The following is a 17,051-nucleotide window of genomic DNA, read 5'->3' as shown; positions in this document are numbered from 1 at the left end:
TGGGGTGTAGGATTTGTGCCTTGTGTGTGCCTCTGCTCAGTGTGCAGTAGGAAGAGTAGTGAGACTGAAAAAAATGTTCAGTTGGAGCTGTTTTCTCACCAGTGTAGGAATAGATTGTGATAGTGGGTTACAGCTGGGGAGGTGTGTGTTCAGGGATAGTAAAGTGATGTTTATACCTAATGACTCTGTGTCCTGTGCAGCTGTCAGGGCCAGGACAGCACATCAGCTGGTGCTGCTGACAGCCCAGGACACTCTGAGCAATTGGCTGGCTGCTGGATTTAAGACACAATGTTCTGGCTGAGCTCTGCTCTTGAGCCTGGTCTGTGGGTACAGAGAGTGGCTTGTCTCTACAGATTTGCCATAAAGAAATCATTCCTTTCATTGCAACATCCTTTTTTTCCCTTCTCCTTCCTGCCCCTGGAGCAGATGACAGCGGGCTCCTGGTGCACTGTATATCCGGCTGGGACCGAACGCCTCTCTTCATCTCCTTACTGCGCCTCTCCTTGTGGGCTGTGAGTACCTGGCTGCCTCCTCTGTTTCTGGGCCTGACTGCTTGGAGGGTGAGTGACTGTCACCAGGCAGTGGTGGTGGAGCTGTTAATGTTCCTTCAGACGTGCTGTCACAGGCAGGTAGAGGAAGATGGGCACCCTGGATCACCGTGACAGTTTTCATCAGATCGTGAATTCCCAAGTTCTGGTCCCCAGGGCTGCTGCCTGAAGGCTTTGTTTGCTTTGCAGGATGGGCTGATCCACACATCCCTGGATCCATCTGAGATTCTCTATCTGACAGTGGCCTATGACTGGTTTCTCTTTGGGTAGGCATGATAAGTTTTACTCACATGTGCAACCCTGTGCAATGGGGGAGAAACCTTGAGGGGTCATTTTATGTTTGTTCACAGCCAAAAGTTGATGTTTGAGCAAGTCCCAATGAGCTGGGACAAGAAGGGCTGATGCCTTTTTTTTTACCTGAGCTCAGGCATCTGGCTGTTCTTGACAGCTTGTGCTCTTGTGCTGATTCTGGCATGTGACTGAGCTTCCCTTGCTCTCTTTCAGGCACATGTTAGTCGATCGACTCAGTAAAGGAGAAGAGGTGAGTGTTGGTCTGGGGCAGTGGCTGAGCACTGCTTTGTGTTCTCAGGATAGCTTTTTATGGTAGCAGCATTCACTGCCTGCTCCTGGTAGTATCAGTGATGTGGCTGGGCTCTAAAAAGATTGTTCAGGTGCTGGAAATACAAGGTAAGAGCCTTGCCCTGTCACTTTGTGATGCATAAGTTGTGGGGTTACTTCTCTCTCAGGCTGCAGTTTTGTTGGGGGGTGTCACTCCTGCCAGTTTCTCTCCTGTGCCATTAGTGTTCAGGCCCCACATCAGAGGGTGCTAGGACTTGCTGTTCAGCTCAGCAGTGAGAAGGATGCTTAAGGTGTGTGACTCCTTGAAAATAAAGCTGGATAGTCTTGTGTGCTTGTCCTGAGAGCCAGCCCTCCTGCCTGGGTGCTGCAGCTGCATGTGGCTTGCATGTCATCACAGGTTCATGGAGCAGCTTGTGCTGGTTCTGGTGTGTGGGTTTGGTGGGATGTGTCTGTGGGTGCACATGTGGGCCTGGAGGACACTAAAAATTAGTGGAAGGAATTCTCTTCAAAATCTTTTGCTGTTGAACAACAAGAAAAGATTGCTCTGACTATAGTTGCAGTATAGAGCGCTATCATGAGTAGAAAAGAAATGGGGTGTTTGTCTAACCCTGTTGCTATTCCCTTGCTCCTTGAACTCTCACCTTACTAAGGAATCTTCTGCCTTCAAACAGCAGAGGCACAACTTTGGCCTATTTTCCATCTTTCAGGGCTACAGAATCCCCTGAAAGAGTCAGTATCATTCCTCCTATTCACTCCTTTCCTGGAGTTCTGCTGGCTCAAGCCTGAGAGCTCTGCTCTGGTGCCTGCTTGGTCATGGGTGGAGTCAGTATCTGCAGCAGGAGAGGGGGTGCCTGGCTGCCTCTCTGCTCCCCACTTCTCCCAGGAGAAGGGCACAGCTCTGCAGGGGTGGGTGAGGTGGCAAAGGCACAGTGGGGTGAGTGATGCAGAGCACACTGGGGTGTGGCAGGGCACGAGCTTGGGGCCACAAATGCTGTGGTACCTCATGCTTCCAGAGGTGGTACTGGTCTGCTGCTGAGGTGGAGCATGTGGCTCTAACCGTGCAAGTCCTGCTGGGTTTGCTGCTCACCTGGGTGTATAAGCAGCTGCTGCCATCTCTGTCCATTCTGCACTGATGGCATAAGTACCTGCTGTGGGCTTGCAGCATGTGTGCAAGGCACTGATAAGGAGACTTCTTGTTCCCTTTCCTTTCTGGGCCTCCCCGTGGCAGGGAGCAGAGGGGCAGTTTACATGGAAGAGAAGGCCCAGGATGGGATGGTGGCAGCCCGTGGCACACTGGAGGCTGGTAGCTGCAGATTTTTTGTTATCTTCTTCCTGCCAGCACCTCCTCATCAAGATAAGAGGCTGCATGGAGCCTCAGGTTCATTCCTGAACCGCTTTTCTCTTTCCCTTTGCTCAGATTTTCTTTTTCTGCTTCAATTTTCTGAAGCACATCACCTCTGAGGAGTTCTCTGCTCTGAAGTCACAGAGGTAAGGAGCCTGTGCTTGCTGCTGCATGGGCTACAGAGCCAGGGAGCTTGTTAGTGCTGCTTCTTTGGGGAGATGGAAGCCCTGGTGTCCTGGCCCAGTTTTCTTTAATTTATTCTGCACTCTGAAGGCTGCAAAACGGGGCCGAGGCTTGTGAGATGCCACGTTGTGCTCTGAAAAACTGTCCATGCTGAAATGTGCTCTCTGCCTAATGACTGTCCATGGCTGCTTTAGCACAGGTGAGCCCAGAGGTGTGTGCTCTGGCTCAAGCAGGCTGCACAGCAAGCTCCATCAGGCACTGGTGGGCACAGAGGGGTGGCTGGTTTGTAACAGACTGCCCGGCATCAAACCTCCTTACTTCAGGAGGGACAGAAAGAAGCAAAGCCCACTCTGGATGCTCTGAATAAGCACATCATGTGCAGTGTTGCTTGTTGCCACCTTCTCACAGCATAGGGAGTTTGGGTTGGGACTGTTAGGAGGCAGACAATGCACACTGGCCCATCTCTCCCCTCTGCCCCTGCATAGCTAATTCCCCACTACTCTGATCTGCCGTGTGTGACAGAGACCTGGCTATGGCCAGCCTGCCCTGGAGTGTGCCTGAGGTAACTTTGTCTTTCCATCCCCAGAAGGAAGAGCTTGCCACCTGGCTTCACCCTGGAAGAGATCTGCATGCTCAGTGAGTGTCAAGCATCAGTGCCCCTGGGTGCTGCTGATGGTTCATTGTTTGTGGGCTTGGGTTTTCAGCTTCAGGATGACCCCAAATGGGTGTGCTGCCTGTGGGGCCTTGCCAGAACACAGGGTAGAGGGAAGTGAATGAAACCAAGCTGGTCTTCAGGTAGCTCTGTTTTCTTATCTCTAGAGCAGAAAGACCGAGGCAGCACCACAAGCCTGAGCAGTGACTTCTCCCTGGGGATGGAAAGTTCCCCTGGAGCAGCTGGGAGCTTTACCTATGAAGCAGTGGAGCTGATGCCAGCAGGAGCACAGGCTCAAGCAGCATGGTGAGGAGAAAACCACTTGGGCTGAACAGAAGGGGCTGGCTCTGGGCCTGATGGAAAACATATTTCTGAAGTGTCTTGCCCTCCAGGTTTGCTCTCTGTAGCATGGAGTCCTTACAGTGGGGGGAGGAATTTGGCTGTCAGAAGTTTTGCTGCAATTTGTACTCCAGAGCTTCTGCATCAAAAGTTGGAGGCCACCCCATGTTAAAAGGCTGCCAGGGTTCTGCAGGGATGCTCCAAAGTTTGTACATGGATGAGAGTAAAGCACATTTGTTTCATTTTCACCAGTTTCACTGTTAAACTTCATCCACAAAGGATTTCATTACTTTTAAAAGATTGTTCCAAACTACCAGAAAAATTACATTTCACAGCAGCCTCCCCAGGGAAAAGTGGAGATGGTTTAGCTGCCCTAAAATGAAGCTTAATCAGAATTTAGGAAAGACATTATACACAGGGAGTGTCTGCAGTTAGTGGGAGCTGGGCTGGGTGGCCAAGAATTCCCTCTAAATTTTAGCCCCTCTACCAGCATGAGGTGTGTATGCTGAAAGCAGGTTCCTGCCTGCAGCACTGCTTAGAGACATTTCCAGGGGAAAACACAGAATTTTCAGTACTGCCTCTTGATAGAGGGTCACAGAGGACTTGCCTGGGGATGCAGGTGACTGTCTGGAAGAGGAGAAGGTGTCTGGCAACTCTGCTGCTCTGGGACAGGTTTTGGACTTGCTTGTGGAGTTTCTGGTGCTGTTTGGGGATTTCAGAGCCTTGCTGTAGGGTTGCCCCTCTCAGTTTAATTTTTCTCTTCTCTCCCTCAGCACATGTGAAGATGCTATTTTATATTGCAATTATTTTAAATTAAATCTGGGTTGTGCTGGAGGCATTTGAAATCCTCTGGGACTGAGCTTGCAGCCATGCTCGTGGCAGCAGCCTTTCTAAAGCACATTGTATGTTCAGTCTAAAGTGCTGAGAAGGGAAAGGAGAGTATCCCTGCAGAATCACAAAATGGAGATGGAGTGTCCCAAACTCTTTGCTAAGTGAGCAACACGGAGTCCTCTTAACACACAGAGCCTACCTATCTACATCAAAGTGACTACATTGAGTAGAGAACAATTTTCCATTTGCAGGGCTGCAGGGTAGTGAGCTGGAAGCATTTGTGTTGCTCTGAGTGCTCGGGACATACAGACTGGATTCTGCTGCACAGAACCTATGTGTGCTTTTTACAAGATGTGAAGTGACCAGAGCATGCTGGAGGAGATATCTGCACTTGTGTGGATCAGGGCTTGATTTTGCAATGTGCTTCCTAACTCTGGGTTGCTCTTATTTCTGTGGGTGACCTCAGGCTGTGATGGGGCCAGCAGCTGCTCTGCAGGGATGGTTTGGGCCATGCTGGGGGGCATGAGCTTGGGAAAGGGGAATGTTGTGAGCCTTGCCATGAGTGCTCAGTGAGAAGACTGGTCACGGGTGTTTTACTGCAGGCTGTTGTGGCTCTGTAGTCTGGAGAATACATAGGGCTTGCTACAAGCTGGATGAGCTGTGCTCTTCATAGCATGAGGGGATGTACTTTGTTGTGTTGCCCTGAAAACAGGTGGCCTCACAGTCTCTGTGCAGGGAGAGGCATTTGATTTTTAGCTGTTCAGACCTGTTTCTGCAGGCTGTACTTGGAGATGTTGGCAGCTATGATAACATGAGATGAATAAAGCTTAAGAGAGGCTGTGGTGTGATGTTTGAGGGTGGACACCCTTCAAAAAATGAAGGGAGGATATCGCACTTTCCACTGTACAATGAGCCTGTCTTTAGCTGCACTTGCTGACGGTGCTTGAGATCTCAAAGCTGAGATCCCCTTCCATGTTTTAGGAAGAGTTCCCCTAGAGTTTATTAGCTTTAGAATTTTTCTTTTTTACTTTTGTACATAGAGAGTCTTTGTCCAATTCTGTGTGGTCTTGGAAGGGGAGAAATTCTTGGGACTCTTCCAGGGGGAAAAAAAACCCAACAAACTGTAAGAAGGAAAATCTTCTGAACGTGGAGCAGCAGTGATATGAATTAGTCCCAGATGTGTACTTGTTTGGCATGTAGTTGGATGGTACTGTGAGCTAAGGCCTGATGCAGCAATGGACAGTGAATCATGACTGAGTCTGAATGTGCTGGCTAGGAAAGAAGCCAGAGCAGTTTGGGCTGTCAGCATAGACAGAGAAAGAACTGAAGTGTACCTACCTCTGGAGTGAGTGTCAGCTGTAAGCACATGGTCAGAAGTGTGGTCAGTTGTGCCCAAAGGGAATTGCTGAAAGGGAAAGTAACACTGTGGTGTGTCCCTGTCGCCCTCAGTGCGCACGAACGCCCACCTGGGCTGACACTGAGGAGTTGGAGCAGATTGAAATGGTCTTTCCCCACTGGGAGGCCCCTTGCTCAAGGCATTTTTGCTGCTAGACTAAACAAAGCAATGCTGTGTGTGTGTGGGCTGATGCATTCTCCCATCGCTGATTTGCAGGTCACGTGGATGGTGGTCTATAAAAGAATGGGCTGAGATGGGCTGAGCTCAGTGTACCCCCTCGCTGAGCCCTTTCCGTGACTCATGGCTCCTTGGGAGGGAGGAGGGCAGGTTCAGTGGAAACAAGAGCTTGTAGCTGCTGGCTAAACTCCAGCCTGTGGTGGAAAGGCTTCCTAGTTGGAGTACATAGAAAAGTCAGCTTTCTTACCCACGTCCTCTATCCCTCAGGAGGAAGAGCTGTGCATCGTCACCGCAAGCCGTGCTCTGGAGCAGAGCACAGCAGTCTGAAGACAGGCTGCCTTCCACAGGGATGGGTGAAGTCAAGTCCTCCAGCTCCTCCTCATCAGCCCATTCTGATAACTTCCTGAGGATTGGAAGCAGCCCACTAGAAGTGCCCAGATCCAGGTGAGGTGGGAGCAGGGCATTTCTCAGCAAAATGAGTGTCTGGTAAAGGGAGCGCAGGGCTGCACTTCTATGGCTCTGAAAACACTGGAGCACCTGTGTTTGTGTCTACAGACAAACAAACCTCGGGAGGCCTGTTCCTCTCTAGTCTGACCTTATCTGAAGTGCTGGCCCTTGAACACAGACACTCCTGCCTGAGCCCCTAGAGGAGCAAGGAGCTGTGCTGATAACAGCCAGCTGTCATATGCCTGTCCTCAGCGCATGCCTCAACTCTGAGCTCTGGCATCTCTGCATCCTGCATGCTTGCAGCTCACAGCACTTTCTCTGTCTAACACATCCACCAGGGTTTGAAATGGCTGTGGTGTTTGGGGAAGGAAGCTTTTCAAACCAAGCAGACCTCACTCTGCATCTGTCCTGTCCCCCTTTTCACCTGCTGACCCTCCTGATGACACAGGTTGGAAAAAGCTGGGTGCTGGTGACAAGCAGAGGTAGGAATCTGCTGGGAGCAAGCTTCGAGCACTGTGCCAGCACAAAGGAGTTCTGCCCTGAAGGCTGAGTGTTCCTGCTGGGGAATGGGGACCCTGGAGCTGAGCCTAATCTCACACCGTAACAAAGGCACCCTTCTGGAGTCTGACACTGCGATAGGGCAGCGCCGAGCCGTGAGCTGGCCTGGGGCAGAAAGAGCAGAGCCTGTGCAGCAAACACTGTGTTCAGGCCAACATGGAATAAAGAGACCCTGAGATAAGAGGTTGCTAACAGCGTCATATGCTCGTGTGGCCTCTGCAGGCTTTCTGATGAGTCTTTTTGTAGTGATTCTGAATCAGCCACCAGCCAAATCTGAGTACTCTCTCATCGTATGGAAAATAAAATAACAAACAAGCAAAGCATTGAAAATTTATAAGACTTTCTTAACAAGTGTCTCACGATTCCAGAGAAAAACCCCAGTGTCTGACAGTTTTCATAAATGAGGGTAACTGTTCTCCCCAGGGAGAGATATCAATAGGAGGGGTTGGAATTGTTGCTGGGGCCCACCTCTGCATTTTCTGTAAGATGGAAAGAATCTCCTGAGAAGAGAATACTGGAAAGAAAACAGCTTGTCTTGGGAGCTGCTTTGTTCACAATGGTAGTGCCACAATTCCTGTGTGTGGTCCCATGCCATTCCCAAGGTCTGACAGGCTTTCAGTGCTTGCTGGTAGCAAGCTTGCAGCCATGCTCAGTAAGAAGCAGTTTGTAATGCTTCAGCCAGACTGCTCTGCAAGAGCAAAGAGAGAAACAGGAGTAGGTGGAAGAGCACCATAGTGAGGGTTAGGGTTGCCTTATCAGGCACTGTCATGGGTTGCAGTTTCTGGATTCTAAGCATGGTATGTTTTCTCCTGAAGGAAGTTCTGTCATTCCACTTGGCCTTTGATCTCCCTGCTTCAGCTGTGATAGTCTGAATTGCTCTGGTAGATAGCACAGTACCTTCAGCCACCATTTTCTACCCTGAAGAAAACAGTAGGTCCCATTTTGGGTGGAGGACTGTGATGCAAGGAAGAGGTAATTTCTGTCTCTTCACCTCCTGAAAAATTGTGGTACTAAGATGGAAAAGCAGGAGCACAGAGAGTGATCAGGATGCCAAAAATACCTTTATTCCTGCAGTGCTGCTGGCAGGTCAACACCTAAGGCTCTTGAGATGAAGAAACCACTATACTTGACTTCCTAATCCTCTGCGTGGCCATAGCAACAAAACACTTTCCTCAACTTCTGCTGCAGTGGTTGAAATGGTTGCTTGTAAAATGCCAGCAGGTGTCCTTCAGGTAGTTCAGGTCAACAGCCCAGTCCAGGTGCTGGCAGGCAGGGGGGCTCTGGAGGGAACAAAAAGGCAAGTCAGAAGGAGACATGAGGATGGCCTGGGAGGGGGGAACTGGGCTGCCCTAAAAGAAGGGGTCACAAATGCCCAGTCAGACATCAGGAGCCAAGCACCTCTCCTGGCCAGGCAATGTCAACAGGCTGCTGCTGTCACATTACCAGCTCATCTTGTGAATCTTGCTCTGATCCAGAGATCCTGAGTAAATTCCAGGATGATTCTTGTTAGGCAAAGCAGTACAAAGGCAATTCCTATCAGTCTTTCTGGCTTATTTCAACATGATGGTAAGATCACATCTGCAGAAGACAAACACACAGGAAGATATTACATAGACTATTTGCAGAGTAGAACAAGGTGCTGCTTGTTCTACAGAGAGCTCTGAGTATGGCAGTCAGTGTGCCTCAGAATGAACCCTCTGCATGCAGTGGGGTTGCAGTTTGCATTTGACACCAGCAGTCTAAGCATCCCATGACACTGCAGAAAAATTCTGTATCTGTGTCAGGGATTTAGCGTGTGTCTACATAGCACTAATGTGGATTAACAGCTGGATAATCTTTGGTTGAATGTGCTTTTGCTAAGTCAATTAAACAAAACCCAAAGTACTATGATCTAAAGAGTCGAGATCTGGAGGAGTTAAATTGCAGAGGATCTGCTTTGACCAGCAGTCACAGAGAATTCCCTTACTTAAGGGCTGCAGATGGCTGAGCTGTGGCTCTGGAGGGAGCACAGTGGGACAGAGGAGCTGCTGCCCCTTGGCTTTGGGTGTTTTGTTGGTAGTGAGAAGAGTGTGTGTGCACTGTGTGTCTTGCTCCTTACAGCCACCTCACTCAGAAGGTGTGTATGCAGTGTGACAGCTTGGGGTAGTGACCACAGCAGGAGAGGAATTGTTTACAGGAATGTTTTCTGGAATTACTGCACGACCGTGCCACAAAATGGGCTTGCTGGCTGGCACATGACTATGTGCTGCAATCAGAAATGGTGCTCACAGAGAACAGGCTGCTGGGGCACTATCCCAGCCTGTAGATAACTGTCTGGGATTCAGCCAGGATTTGCAGTGCTTGGCAGGGTGCCATACTCCTTGCCAATATTGCCCACGCAAAGGTGGGAAGGGCTGCCCTTTACTGCAGGTTGCCACAGTCTGCCTGTACATACAGAACCTACTTAATGCTTCAGATTGAGGCAAGAGCATATGCTGGCCAATGAGCTGCTTCCCAAATAGTCCTAGGTGTGTAGAAATATGTCAGGTGAGCAGGAGCAGCAGGGGCAGGATGGAGCCTAGCTGTTGGCACTTGGCACTCATCTCAGTTACGTATTAAGAAAGAGAAGGATCCCTGACTTTTGCTCTGCCTCCAGGATTGACTCTTCTCTGGCAGGCAAGTGAGTGTCCATGTGCTCTGAAATACTGTCTTGTGCTGCATGTTGCATGGAAAGCACTGACCTAATTAAAGGAACCATTCCAGGTTAGGAGCTGCCAGTTTATGGCCTGCGAGAGGTCCCTTCTTGTGTGAAGGAACAGCTTGCAGCTCATCTCTGTTTTGCTAATCTAATTTAGTTAATCTTGCACTTTTGAGGGAGTTTCTTCCCACTCGTGGACCTGAAGAGGTGGGTGTGTGAAGCTCACTTTGATTCTTTTTCTGTCTGCCATTAGATGTCTGTGGCAGAGACAGCAACTTGAAGATTGGCTGTATCTCATCTCCTCTAACCATGTCAGCTCTGCTGCTGTCCGGCTGCTTCCCAGCGCTCTGTGCTGCCCTCACTCCTGGCCAGCCTCTGGCATGGCTGTCATGTATTGCAGGCATGCTGTTCTTACGGACTTGGGAACTGCTTCTGGTGTCCTGGCAGTTCCAGCTTGTTCCCAGGGCCTCACTGAAGCTCTTTTGGGGCTCTGCAGTAAGGCTTTACAAGAAATATTCAGGGTAGAAATTACAGGGAGACTTTCACCTCTAGCAGTGACTGGATTGCATGGGGGTGCAGTCACCTCAGACATCTAGTCTTGGTCTCAAGCCAAGCTCAGCTTTTAAGAAGCTCTGCTGCCATTGAAGTGGGAGCACAAAATTTCCCATGCTGTGTCTTCCCAGGCTTAGCCCCTGCTGTCTCTTGAGGCTGTTCAAGATGCTTCTTGATTGTGACATTTCCTCAGGAGCCTCCCTTGAGAAGGCTTTGGGAGTAGAGGGGAAGGTCTGCCACAGTATCTTACCTCTGCTGGCCAGGCTCAGCTCTCTGGGCCAGGAAAGAAATTACTGAGACTCATTGCAGAGTCAATCACTTTATTCAATGAATTGACAAGTGTTTATTCTGCTGCCTGGAGGCAAGACACAGAATTGACTGCCTTGACCTCTTAGACCCCAGTGTTGTTGCATTAGATGAAACCTTACTAAGTTTGCACAGCTGCTTGACAGGGTTGGGGACCACAGGAAGGGCTGGAGGACTAAAGAGTCACCAAGTCAGTCTTACAGGAGATACACTATGCTTTTATCAGCCTGTCCATGGCAGAATTCAAAAGATTACTTGTTCCACCTCTAAGAGGTGGTGTAAGATCAGTTTAATCTTAGCTGACAAACGTGGAAGGTGACCAGCAGCTGGAAGCCGTGGCCACACACCCAAAGCAAAAATCAATTTTCTGTTCACCTTCTTTAGCAGAGATGTACCTGACTGGTGTGGTTGATGATATTGGGCAGGGGGATCTTTTTACTGTCCCTGGTGCCCTGGATCATGGCTTGCCATGTGGGCAGAGTCTCCTGAGTAGGCTACAGATACTACTGTCCCTTTGCAAGAGCTGCAGAACTCTGTTCTCTCTGGAGATCCTGTGTAGTCCAGGCCCTCCTCTGCCATTCATGCTTACCCTCTCCAAAACCTTTGTTTCTATCTGGCCACAAACCTGTCCTCTGTTCAGCAGCTTATTGCTTTTTCTGGCAGAATCCTGTCTCTGCCTACTTTCAGCCCAAGCCTATTGCCTGCAGATCTCTTTACTCCTTTAGCTCAATTTTGTGTCACCATGTGTGACACTCCTGTTTTTCCTGTCTGGCTGTGCTGTGCTCTCAGGGAGGTGTCATCTTCCTCTTCACTCTGCACTGAAGCAGCATTCCTCCATGCTTCTCCCTGGCATCCTGCACTGTTCCCACTGTGATTCCATCATGGCACAACACTGTGGGCTCAAACACTCTGCCTGCTCTCCTTCACACTGACTCCCTCCACTTTATCTTCCAAAGGCGTGGAGAGAGGTAGATGTCACTGAACAGCAGCTCCCCTTCCCTTACAAATTCTTTGCTTTCCAGGGAAGGTTATCCCTGTCTGATCTCCTGAAGGTGTTTCTAACAGTGTGTGCTTTGCTTTTGCTTTCAGTGAAGTGCCCTCATTCTTACTCAGGTATTATGTACCCCAGGAAAAGCACCATTTTGCATTACAGGGTTCTCCCAATGCTCTAACCCTCACTCCTCAGTTCACTGAGCAGCCAGAGAGCAAGATCTGTGTGAGACAGGTGAAGCTCAGCTCTCCCTGATTTCTGCTGTCATGTCCTTTCAGAGCCTGAGCTGCCACACAGGGCTATTACCGCCAGACTTGCAGCCATGATGGGAAGCTGATACACAGGGAATTGTGACTCCCTTTCTCTGCTTGTACAGCCAGCTCAGGACATTTCACACTGCTCAAACTTGGCTGTATTGATCAGACTAATTAAATGGCAGGCCTGGAATTAGATGGAGGTTGCAAATAGGTTTCCTGCTGTGCATCTCTTCCCACTCTTGCTTTCCAGTCTAGCTCAGGTCCTTCTTGCTGTGGGAGAGCCTGTCTTTGTGGCTGTTCTCTTGGTCCCTTGGGGAGCAGCTGCAGTGCGCCACTGCTATTCTTAGCTGTGAAGACAGCGTGCAAGTACCTGGCCCAGCAGAGCTGGAGCACTGCTCTCTGCCCAGCAGAACTCAGATAAATTATCCAGAAGATCTTGGTAGTGTGTAATTGAGCAGCTCTGCCACAGGCTGTGCTTCCAGCTATGTACACTCTGCTGTGCAGCAAGGCTTAATAATTGCTTGCTCCCTTGGAAGCCAAGAGCTCTGGCTTTGTCTCAAGTGATTGTGCCCTCTTCTCTGAGATTTTGGAGGGACTCCTCAGATTCACTTGCCGTGTTTCATGCTTCTTTCTTTCCTGGTGGGAGATTGCATACATCAAACAATTATTCTTCCTTGGCTATTTAGCCTGTCCTGAAGATGTTTTGTCACCTGCTTTCTGGCACAGTCCTTTCTTTAATACAGAAATGAAGGGGGTAGGTGTCCTGGGTACGCCTTGAGCCTTGGCTCTGTTCAGATCTGGTGGTAATGTCTCAGGAATGATCTGCTTTCTAACTGCTGCCAGAGCAATGATCTCTGAGTCTTTCCCAGCACTAACCAAGTCACAACCTTGATTTGCCCTGCTGCCCTGGGATGTGCTAACAGCTACAACAAGCAACAGGGGAATGTCCCTTGTACAGCACAGCTTTCACATCTGTGAAGGACTCAGGGCAGGATATGCTGTTCCATCTCACTAATGGGTTTCTCAGTTCTGCATGGCCATCTGCTTCGTGCTGGCTCTCTCCTGTCCAGCTCCTGGTGTGCTCCTGCTGCTTTGTTGGCCCCAGCCAGCTTGGCTCTCCCTTCACTTTCAAAGGAAAGGCTTGGTCTGGGGCCCAGCTCGAGCTGCATGTTGCGCCCTGGTCCCCGCGTGTCACAGCGCTGGCACGGGCGGTGCTGGCCGCGCGCCCGGCAGGTCCCTGGCAGCAGCAGCAGCAGCAGCAGTGAGAAGCTTGTGGCTGAATGCTCTGACTGATGGCGCCGTCTCCCTCTCTCTCTGCCCCAGATCGGCCGACCATTCTCTGCCCGGATCTTCCGTTTCCACAGACTTTGGCAGCTGGCAGATGGTGACAGGGTGTGGCAGTATTCGGGAGCAGGCAAGCCTGAGCGCGGACGCCTATCTCCCTTGCAGCTTCCCGGATGAGTTCTCTAACACTTGCCTGTAAGTGTCTTAAATGCAGGATCTCTCCTTGGGTCTCTTGGCTGCCTGCGAGCGCTGCAACTTTATCGCTCTGGCACTTTCGGAGAAGCCTGGGAGCCCATAACCAACTGTTCCACCTTCTCTGCCTCGATGGTTTCTATCCACAAACTCAGTCCCTGAGCACTCTTTGCTTATGCTGAACACGGAAAGAAAATGGCACTTTCTCTGCCTAATGATGGGGAAGTTCTTTGCTTTCTGTAGGAAGAAGAGGTTTTTCTCTCTTCCTCGAAGATGCTGAATTTGGGTATAATTGAGTGCAGTTGAGGATTCATGTTTGTCAGGACAGGACTGGTAACCCAGATTTCTTGCTTTTCGATTTTGCTCACCTACATCTTCCCACTGGGGTCAGATCCTTGCTGGAGTAAGAGAAGGACTTTCCTTCTGTAACCCAAATTTTGTCTGGGCTTGTGCAGTATCATTTTCAGGTGCTGTGCCTGGTCGATGCAGAGCCACAGAGACCTTGTGTCCTGCCACATCCTGCCATGTGAAATGGCTGGGAGGCACATGCTCCTCCCCAAATAGAAATCCACCTCTGGAAGCTTGAAAGACTGGAGATGCGCTTTAATTGCTGTTAGAGGAGAGCCTTGGTTTGTGCCTTCAGGCTGCAAGCTCTTCATCAAGAAACTGAAATGGCAGATCAGGGGCTGCTGCTAGCGAGCAATGCTAGAGCTGTGCTGCCAGATGCTCAGTCCCTTACTGAGATCTGAGTACGTGCTTTGGAGGCTGAGGGCAGGCGACATGAAAACCCGTGTGTCCTGTGCGACAGCTGCCTGCCCTGCCTCTGTGTCTCGTGTGGCTGCGTGCTGTGCTGCTGAACAGAGCAGAGCAGCTGCCTTCAAGTTACAGTGAAGCTACAAGATCCATGAATTGACAGATCAAAACATTGCAAGAGATGTTGGACATGGCCTGGCCAGGATTTGTTCTTCTCCTTTCCTGAGGACACATTGAGCTGTTCCTGCAGTATTTTGGAGATGGGCAAGGGAGAAGGGACTGAAGGATGGGCATTGAATAGTGACTGCTTTACTGTGTCCTGAGCCTGGCTGTGCTTGGTCACTGCTGATCACCAGCAAGTTGTTGCTGCCCTTGGAGTTGGATCTAATGTCAGAATAGGGAATTCAGTAGAGAAACATGAATCAAAGTTGATAGGCCTTAGGCTTATGCAGTTTGGAAAGTGACTGCTTGGAGCAGTGGATTCAAATGGAAGAGAACAGTAGTGGTGCTTCTCCTGTGGGTGCTCTGCCCTGTTCAGCTATTCACTAAAGCTGTAGGTTGCTTGAGGGCTGGGGACTGCTCAACTGAAGGTGCCAGGACCAGGCACTGCACTGAAAGGATGAAGAGTTCCCAGTGGTGTCGTGTCGAGCTTAACCCAGAGCCTCTACCCTCTCTCTGTTCTGCATCAGCCTTGTTTGCTCGGGACTCCATTGTGGTTTTATCCCAGTTTTTGCAGCCCGACACAGTATGATTTTTTTTCTTTTAATTCCATTTAAGTTCCCACTTTGCATCTTCACTGGCAGCAGCTCGATGAAGGTATGCTTTTCACAGCCTACTTCTTGTGCTTGTGTGGGGCTTGTCAGGGCTTCCTTCGAGCTGGGGCTTTGACAGCCTCCTCTCATCCCGCACCCCAAGCTGCAGGCAAGCGGGCAGGCTGTAGGAAGTGTAGCGGGGCAGAGTGCCGTGGATTTGGCAGGGAAGCGCGACCTGCCTCCGCGGTGAGCAGCTCAGGGCGAAATGCTGCAGCCCGTCTGCAGGTCTTGGTGTGGAGCAGTGGCTGGCTGCTTGACCCTGTGCCTTGGAGTGTCTCGCTCCACGAAACAAACCGAAAGACCCAAATACAAAATCTGCCTTGTAAAGAGGTGCGAGAGCCACGAGCCACGGGACCTCACTGCTGCACGCCCTCGCTTACCTCTGCGCGTGACATCCGAGATCGCTGCACTCGGGTGCAAGTAAGTCCTGCCTTCACGGAGTTTATTTTAAATGCTAGCAGGTTTGCGAGCTCCACGTCCTAATTAGGTTGCCAAAAAGCATCGCTAATGTGTTTAGATATGTTGTTGCCTTTTTTTGCCCTCTGGCTTCTCTTTATTATCAGACACAGTAAACAGCGGCCTGGTTGGCTGCCTCGGCATCGCTTGCTGTTTATAGGCCTCCCACCATATCCTCTTGCTGCTGTTTCCGGACCGAAGCTGTTGGCTGTGGGTGGTTAACACTTCCATTCAAATGAGCTGTGCCAATTTATAGCCAGCCCAGGCGCTGGAAGATTAAAGAGAATTTTTTATGGGGAAGGTTCGCACTGTGCCCTTGGAGTGACCTTTGAGGAATGTCTTAATCTCTCTGGGAACCACTGGCTTGTCGCAGAGGCACCACAGCAAGGATCGTTTGAGGCTGGAGAGCTGGGAACAGCTGCCTCTGGGCTCCAGTCTTGCTTTCCCCTGCTCCCTCGGCTAGTCTTGCCTTCCTTCTGCTGTTTTCCCCCTGCCCCTAACCAGGTGTGTGGATCAGCAGGAGAGGAGAGCAGGTCCCGTGGGAAGTCATGCCCTACTCTGCTCCTGTTTGCCGAGAGCAGCCATGCCGGGGAGCAGAAGTAAAGCGCTGCTCAGCTCTCCTCTTCCTGTGGCTGGAGTGTTCCTTGGGGCTTTTGTCACCTTGTCTGCTCCTTCTCATCCCCCTTCCACAGAGCTGTCTCTGCTGGCACAGGCACACGAGGCTGGGGCTGGTGGAAGTGAGGGATGGTTGCAGATAGGTTGGAAGCAACTGTCCAGGCACAGCACATGTGGACAGGCTTCATCTGTGTGAGGGGAGGGAGCTGGCATAGGGACTGATGTGAGCAGCCACTTCGCCAAAGCACCACTTCGTTTATGAACTGCAACCTTATGAACACTATGGTGGTGGGAGAAACAGGGGACAGTGGGGTGTGTGAAGGAGGAAACCCCGTGGGGAGCAGGAGACTGAGGCTGCAGCTGGCTCCGTGGGTTGGATGAGGAGGCAGTGGCACCAGCTGCCACCAGCGCTGTGGACAGAGCCTTTTTGCCTTGCACTGCCTTAGCCACTGCAGCCCGTGGAGCAGCACGGCCCTGTGTCAGGAGTGAGAGCTGGGATGTGGAGAGCGATGGCTGCAGTCACTGACCTCCCCTTCTCTCTCCTAGACTGGTGTCACCGAGTGACCGTGAGTGTCGTCTGGAGGAAGTGCGCTCTGCCTTTCTGGCAAGCTACAGCCGGACCATCGGCCTAAAGGCCGTGCCCCCCAGCCCCTCAGGGGCCATCGGTGGCCTCCTCGAGCAGTTTGTGCGGGGCGTGGGACTGAGAGGCAGCAGCACCCTCTGAGCACGGCGTTCCCAGACCACTGCCTGGAAAACTGGGGCTGGCACGTCCCCCAGCAGAGTCCTGGGACCCTCTCCTTGGTGCGGGCACCTGCTGCACCCAGCGCCCGCCGCCAGCCCCCCCTGCCTGGGGCTGGGGGGTGCGGGGTCTTCGGCGAGTCTCTGCAGTAAATGACCCGAGCTGTGCCCTCTCCTGCCTCCTCTCTGGGCTGCGGGCGGGGGCTGCGGGGGCGGCGCGGGGGAGCCGCTCACTATAAATAGCCCGGCCCACTCTTCGCGAGCGTCGGCACCGAAATAGCACCGAACCGAGCCCGGGAGGAAGCCCCCGTCGGGGCGGGATTGGGGCTGAGCCCGTTGTGCCCCTGCCTGGGAATCGCGGGCGGG

At 51.2% G+C, this 17,051-nt stretch overlaps 1 protein-coding gene across 1 annotated transcript in view; it reads left to right on the top strand.

The window, feature by feature from the left end:
* The window catches only part of MTMR14 (myotubularin related protein 14), a 31,130-nt gene extending 14,281 nt beyond the window's left edge, over positions 1–16,849 (top strand). The window contains exons 11-19 of the mRNA XM_054280885.1: positions 427–512; positions 738–814; positions 1,053–1,089; positions 2,545–2,615; positions 3,239–3,288; positions 3,472–3,610; positions 6,315–6,491; positions 13,159–13,314; positions 16,494–16,849. Coding sequence (XP_054136860.1) covers positions 427–512; positions 738–814; positions 1,053–1,089; positions 2,545–2,615; positions 3,239–3,288; positions 3,472–3,610; positions 6,315–6,491; positions 13,159–13,314; positions 16,494–16,671 — 971 coding nt within the window. The 3' untranslated portion in view covers positions 16,672–16,849. The remainder of the gene's footprint in view (positions 1–426; positions 513–737; positions 815–1,052; positions 1,090–2,544; positions 2,616–3,238; positions 3,289–3,471; positions 3,611–6,314; positions 6,492–13,158; positions 13,315–16,493) is intronic.
* Positions 16,850–17,051: the final 202 nt, after the last annotated feature.

Source organism: Melozone crissalis, unplaced genomic scaffold, assembly GCF_028551555.1.
Source record: "Melozone crissalis strain CALT ecotype California unplaced genomic scaffold, PUWL_Pcris_2 ptg000029l_1, whole genome shotgun sequence".
Classification (NCBI taxonomy): domain Eukaryota; kingdom Metazoa; phylum Chordata; class Aves; order Passeriformes; family Passerellidae; genus Melozone; species Melozone crissalis.
The sequence above is the reverse complement of the archived record's forward strand: the minus strand, read 5'-3'. Positions and strand labels throughout refer to the sequence as shown.